Source organism: Ochotona princeps, chromosome 3 (genome assembly GCF_030435755.1).
Source record: "Ochotona princeps isolate mOchPri1 chromosome 3, mOchPri1.hap1, whole genome shotgun sequence".
Classification (NCBI taxonomy): Eukaryota; Metazoa; Chordata; class Mammalia; order Lagomorpha; family Ochotonidae; genus Ochotona; species Ochotona princeps.
In genome coordinates this window covers 117240171-117246050 of record NC_080834.1, presented here as the reverse complement: position 1 = coordinate 117246050, position 5880 = coordinate 117240171, and the positions used below count along the sequence as shown (strand labels likewise).

The 5880-nt window shown below is 43.1% G+C and overlaps 2 protein-coding genes across 2 annotated transcripts; one reads left to right on the top strand and one right to left on the bottom strand.

Annotated features, from left to right (window-relative positions):
- The first annotated feature begins 312 nt into the window (after positions 1–312).
- Positions 313–1236, top strand: LOC131479767 (ferritin heavy chain-like). The gene has a single exon (XM_058661150.1). The coding sequence runs from the start codon at positions 509–511 to the stop codon at positions 1058–1060; it is 552 nt and encodes a 183-aa protein (XP_058517133.1). The 5' UTR covers positions 313–508; the 3' UTR covers positions 1061–1236.
- Positions 1237–1255: 19 nt separating this feature from the next.
- On the bottom strand, positions 1256–1995 carry LOC131479766 (phosphatidylinositol N-acetylglucosaminyltransferase subunit Y). The gene has a single exon (XM_058661149.1). The coding sequence runs from the start codon at positions 1828–1830 to the stop codon at positions 1615–1617; it is 216 nt and encodes a 71-aa protein (XP_058517132.1). The 5' UTR covers positions 1831–1995; the 3' UTR covers positions 1256–1614.
- Positions 1996–5880: the final 3885 nt, after the last annotated feature.

Here is a 5880-nt window from a genome sequence, read left to right as displayed (position 1 = left end):
AAAATTATACATGTGGCCAGACCTGTTCTGAGACATAGAAATCTAAAACGAGAAAATATTTGTCTCCACAAAGTAACCACTTTCTGGAGTGCTGGCTCTCAGCTACAGGAAAAGAGAAGGGCCTATATTTGGAAACCAAACATCACCCAGGAAGGGGCCTGGGGCCCTGAGAGGCTCAGCAGCTCCTAAATGAGCACTGACATTCCCTGATGCATCAGCACCAGCCTTTCTGCCTCCAGTGACCCTGTTGTTGACAAAATCATCATTAAAATACATTGAAAAGCTGAAAAAAAAAAAAAAAGAGAGAGAGACGCTCTTGTGCGAGAGTCGCCGCAGTTTCCTGCTTCAACAGTGCTTGGATGGAACCCAGCGCTCGATCCCCCGCCCCAGCCGGCCACTCAGAGCCAGCGCTCCTCCGCCACCTTCTTACAGCGCCCTCGGGACTGCCCCCGGGCCCTCGCCGCCGCTCCAGCTCCGTGCAGCCGCCGCAACCTCTCAGCCACCCACCATGACGACCGCGTCCCCCTCGCAGGTGCGCCAGAACTACCACCAGGACTCGGAGGCCGCCATCAACCGCCAGATCAACCTGGAGCTGTACGCCTCCTATGTCTACCTGTCCATGTCTTACTACTTTGACCGTGATGATGTGGCTTTGAAGAACTTTGCCAAGTACTTCCTCCACCAGTCTCATGAGGAGAGGGAACATGCGGAGAAACTGATGAAGCTGCAGAACCAGCGCGGGGGCCGGATCTTCCTTCAGGACGTCAAGAAACCAGACCGTGATGACTGGGAGAATGGCCTGAATGCAATGGAGTGTGCGTTGCACCTGGAACAAAGTGTCAATCAGTCACTACTGGAACTGCACAAACTGGCCACTGACAAAAATGACCCCCCCTTGTGTGACTTCATCGAGACTCATTACCTGGATGAGCCGCTGAAGGCCATCAAGGAACTGGGCGACCACGTAACCAACCTGCGCAGGATGGGAGCCCCCATGGCTGGCATGGCAAAGTACCTCTTCGACAAGCACACCCTGGGACACAGTGAAAACCAGAGCTAAAGCCTGAAGCTGACCATGCCGCAGCCAGGGCGCAGCTTCCCTGGCTGTGCACCAAGGCAGTGCATGCATATCGGGGCCCCTTGACCTTTTCTATACACTGTACCAAAACATCCACCTATGTACTTTAATTTGTACCATCCTTTCAAATAAAGAAATTTGGTACCCCCCCCAAAAAATTTCCAGTTTATTACACAGTTTTAGTTCAAATACCTTTCTCTATAACCAACACAGGTCCTTTGGGATTATTTCAGTCATGCCTACCACATGACTTTCTCAGCAACCCTGAAGCTAAACAAACAAAATTACAAATGACTTTCAGATAAATGCAGGGAGAACCGATCAGGAGATGATGACGAGGTGATGCTCCTTCTGACACCCAGTTAGGGCCCTCAGCTCTAGGACCATAGAAGCAGCTTCTGCAGCTTCAGTCTCTGGCAGGCTCCATCCTGAGAAGGGAGAGGGAGCTTGGCTGCCGAGAAAATGGGTCTCCAGCATCTGCACCTAGCTGAACTTTGAGAGACGAGCACCCAGAACGCAGCATGGCTCTGGTGGCCCTAGTTGTGCCTGAAGAGTTTAATCCCCATCCAGGTCCAAAGGTGAAAGAATACGTACACTGGGATGGTGATGGGCAGGAGCAGGCTGTAGAAGCAGAGGCTGCTCGTGCTGGTGCAGCCCTGCGGGAAGTCTTCCTCCACTGAGGCCGAGTAGAAAAGTCCAGCCAGAGAAATCAGCGGGATGAGGACGGTGAGCGTAGGAAGAGAAAGGAACATTCTCTCCTCCCACTGACTACCTGCCACCAGGTTTTAAAAGGGATGTACTGTTCAAGAGCATGTGGCCACTGTGGTTTATAAAAATGTTCTACTGCTGCTTTGTTTCTCCTGGCTTCTTATTTTGATGTGTCATCCTTGCTGCCTGTGGAATCATGTTAGGAATCCCATCAATGATTGGATAAGCACAGAGACAAGTGGATTACATCTTTAAAGGCAGAAAATAAATAGGTACTTGAAAAGCTAAAGTTGTTAGCTTTAAATTTGAGTGAGTTCTTTTGGTGCATATCGCGGTCGTCAAAGGATGTTGGAGGGTTGGTCAAATAATAATGGAGTGCCTAGGGGGTATTGGATCTGAATTTTGAGCACCACAAGATTTCTTTCTTTCAAGCACTCATAAGCCAGGAATGCTCGCTGTGTTTTCACCCTGGAAATGGGAAGGAATCCAGAGTAAAAGATAAACCACAGCCAGCACAGCCACAGCACAGTGACTGGCACAGAGTAGATTTGATCTCCAGTCCCTTCATCTTACAGGTGTAGAAGCTTGAGAGCCTGCATCTTTACCTTCCATCACACAGCTAGAGCACATGGCTCAAGGATTCCCACCTTGTGAACCTGCTCCAAGTCTCCATAGGCTCCCAACTAAGCCATAAAACTGCTATGGCAAGAAGTAACCTAAGGCAGAACCATTTAATAAACCAAGCAACTGCTCTGTGGATCAAGAAGACTCTGATTGGAACCAAAGTTTTATATTTTACTTACTCCCATCCATCCCTAGAGACTCCTAAAACATCGTCTGGCCAGCAGGTCACATGAGAACTGCAGAATCATCTGGTTTGGTCCTGGCAAGGGAAACTTAGTTATGCACAAAATCAATAAATATATAGCAAACTCTTTTGAAAAAAATATGTATATATATTTCTTTATATCTGTTATATATATATCTGTTGTCATATATGTTTTATATATATATATGTGTGTGTGTGTGTGTTTATGTATTTGAAAGTCAAAGTTACTATGAGAGAGGGAGAGGCAAAAAGAAAGAAAATGAGAGAGAAATCTTCCATCTGCTGGTTCACATGCTGGATAGTCACAGTAAACAGGCCTAAGCCAGGATACAGCCAGGAGCCAGGAGCTTCCATACAATCTCTCACATGGGTGCAGAGGCCCAGACACTTAGACCACCTTTTGCTGCTTTTCAAGGCCAACAGTAGGGAGCAGGATTAGAACTAACTAGCCACTAGGACACAAACTGACTGCCACCCCAGCCCCAAACAGGACAATTTTTGAGCTGATAATTTTGTTATGGACTACACACTATGCTGTAAATATCCAAATGTTATTTAGTAAATGAAAAAAAAATTCCCATTCCAGCAGAAAACAAAAAGTAGATGAAAAAAGATGACAGATAATTGGTAATGATGATAAATCAAAGATTGACTGTCTATCAGTTATACTTTATTGGGATTCTGTTGCTGTGAATGATCATTTTCAGGCACTATAGATTGCTTGCAATCTGTAGAATTAGCCATCACACACTCAGTTTAAACAACCACTGAGCAGGTGAAGTGTTAGAAGACGCTTCAACTCACCACGTTTAGACCACAACCTTTAATTTAGGGAAAGTCAAACCATAGGTGAGTATCAAATAGACATAAAAACACCAGGCCCCGCAGAGGCTCAACATGTAATGAGCCAGTTTCAAGGCAATGCGTATGATTATCCATTAAAGAGAAGCTTCTGAAATTAAATATGGAAATGCGGCTTCTGTGTGTAGGAAAGGCAGTCAAATGAAAATACCTTTAAAGAGAGGCTCTGGCCCCTGTGGTGTGTGCACCCTGGGAGATTCATCATTGCTGAAAACTATTTAATGAGTTGCTTCCCTCTGAAAACATCTTAGATTGTCAGAAGCTATTGCCCAAGAGAAGAGACACTCTTTCTAGCCTAATTGAAATTATGTTTATTTTACTAATTTAATTGTTTTACTTTTCTTACTGAAGTAGTTGAATTTGCGATTACCTTGCTTTCTTTCAGAAATCTGTACCTGCTTATGAATATAATCCATGATTGAGAGAGAACATGTGGAGATTAAAAAGTACAAAGAACAGTGGATCTATGGATGCCTGTGTCCAAAGAAGAGACTCCTAGTATTTGTAAGCTTCTGCATTACTGCTACGTGAGTAAGATCAAACAAATCTCTTAGTTATCCTACCTCAACGGTGCAGACTTTCCAGTTTTTCAAATGACCGGGAGATGGCTGAATGTGCTCCATTTGTGGCCTCTGTCTGCACTATGCTCTGCATATCTCCCTGAGGTTTTTCCCAGCCTGAACACTCTCCTTTGACTTCAACTTTCACAGAACAGACATCTGCTTCAGCGTACACATGCATGCAGCAGCAGGTGTCTGGGGCCTCTTCTCATAGGATTTGTGAATCCCTGAACCCCTCTGCTTTTTTGTTTTTGGGTACCTTACAACTGTTCTTCTGCTTTTTTTCCTATAAGATGATTTATAGATGATAATTACTCCAATCCTACCCTCTGTCACCACCAGTATATTTCCTCCAATGTTTCAGTTTCTGTTCTTCTATCTCTTCTGTACTTGAATTCCTCTGAAGTCATACCCCGGTTTAGGGAAGAAATATTCTTCAATGGACAGTCAATAGGACTTACTTACCTATTAGATCTGAGAAATAAATCTATTAAAATTACCTACAAGTTACTGAACCTAACGCAATTTTACCTCCCCAAATCACAAACAGCATTCTCCACACTCAGGAAGAAGCTTGAGAAAAGATTCCTGTTGTCAAAGCTGCCCTACCCACAGCCAAGTGTTAACTGTATTTCAACAGCCACTACCCTTTGCTTCCTGAATTGCTGCTGCTTCTCTGTTGCCCTGGTCCTCTCATCACATGAAGCTGCAATGCCTTTTTTCATGCTATGTGTTGTGATTCATCTTTAAGATGCTTTAGATTCTCTTAGAAGTCTGCATCAGGACCTCTGAGACTGCCTCACACCACAGAAAAGAAAAAATAATAATTTTTTTAGTTTTAAATGTAAATGGCAGGCCAAAATATCTTCACAGATGCCCATTACAATACTTCATAATGCATTGTCATGATTTATAGAGCTGTCACTTGCATCAGACTGTGAACTCCTGGAGGACATAGGAAGTGCTATAGTCATCTCAGAAGACAGTAGCAATAATTATCATCTGCCACCCAGTGGAAACTCACCAAATGATAATCACTCACATGTGAAACTTTTGTATCTGGATGAATGGCTTGGTTGTCAGGTAAATTATCGCTCAAGGCTTTTGAAAACATGTCACATTAACATGCCAAATGAAACTGCTCTTAACATCATGCTGTGTCAACACTGATATATTGGGTTCCTTTTATGGACCAGCCACTGTGAAGGGGTAAAAGATGCAAAAATAAAAACAGTTTTCCATGTGTTATAAGCACTCATCAGATGAGTAATAGCTTCCATTGTCAACAGGTGCATTAAGCAAGTTATAACCTAGGAAACAGGTCTTCTGTAACGGACATCTAGTTTTGTGATTCTCAAGATTGACATGATAGTCACATTTTATTTCATATTTTCCATTTCTATCAAAAGCAAAAAGTTGTAGATAAGATTCATTGCCAGGAAATTCTGTCAAGCTTAGAATTTCTGGGGACTATTTTCAATAACTGCTTTCAGTCCACAAACCAATAGGATGCCAGGAATCATTTTACAGCAGTTTATGCTAAAATTCCATTAGCATTGCTGACATCTCAATCTTATCATTAAATGAACCAGATGAAATAGTTAGTAGAAAGAACTTGGTATCTTTGGTCACTTCTAAGAGCTGATAAAAGAATAATGGATTTATAGAATGAATCAAGATCACCCAACAGAACTTTCCAATGGATTGCATGAATATATGCTCAGTTGCTCTAGTAGATATGCTTCACTCTGAAAAGAGAAGTATCAACAATTTAGTGAACTCAAAGATATAGGAAGTGCATTCAGTATTAGAGCACCTGATCAAAGTTAATTAAGGGAAAAATA

What these genes read in the sequence shown, in the direction of transcription:
- LOC131479767 (XM_058661150.1), top strand. Translation starts at nt 509, where the DNA reads ATGACGACCGCGTCCCCCTCGCAGGTGCGCCAGAACTACCACCAGGAC.
- LOC131479766 (XM_058661149.1), bottom strand. Translation starts at nt 1,830, where the DNA reads ATGTTCCTTTCTCTTCCTACGCTCACCGTCCTCATCCCGCTGATTTCT.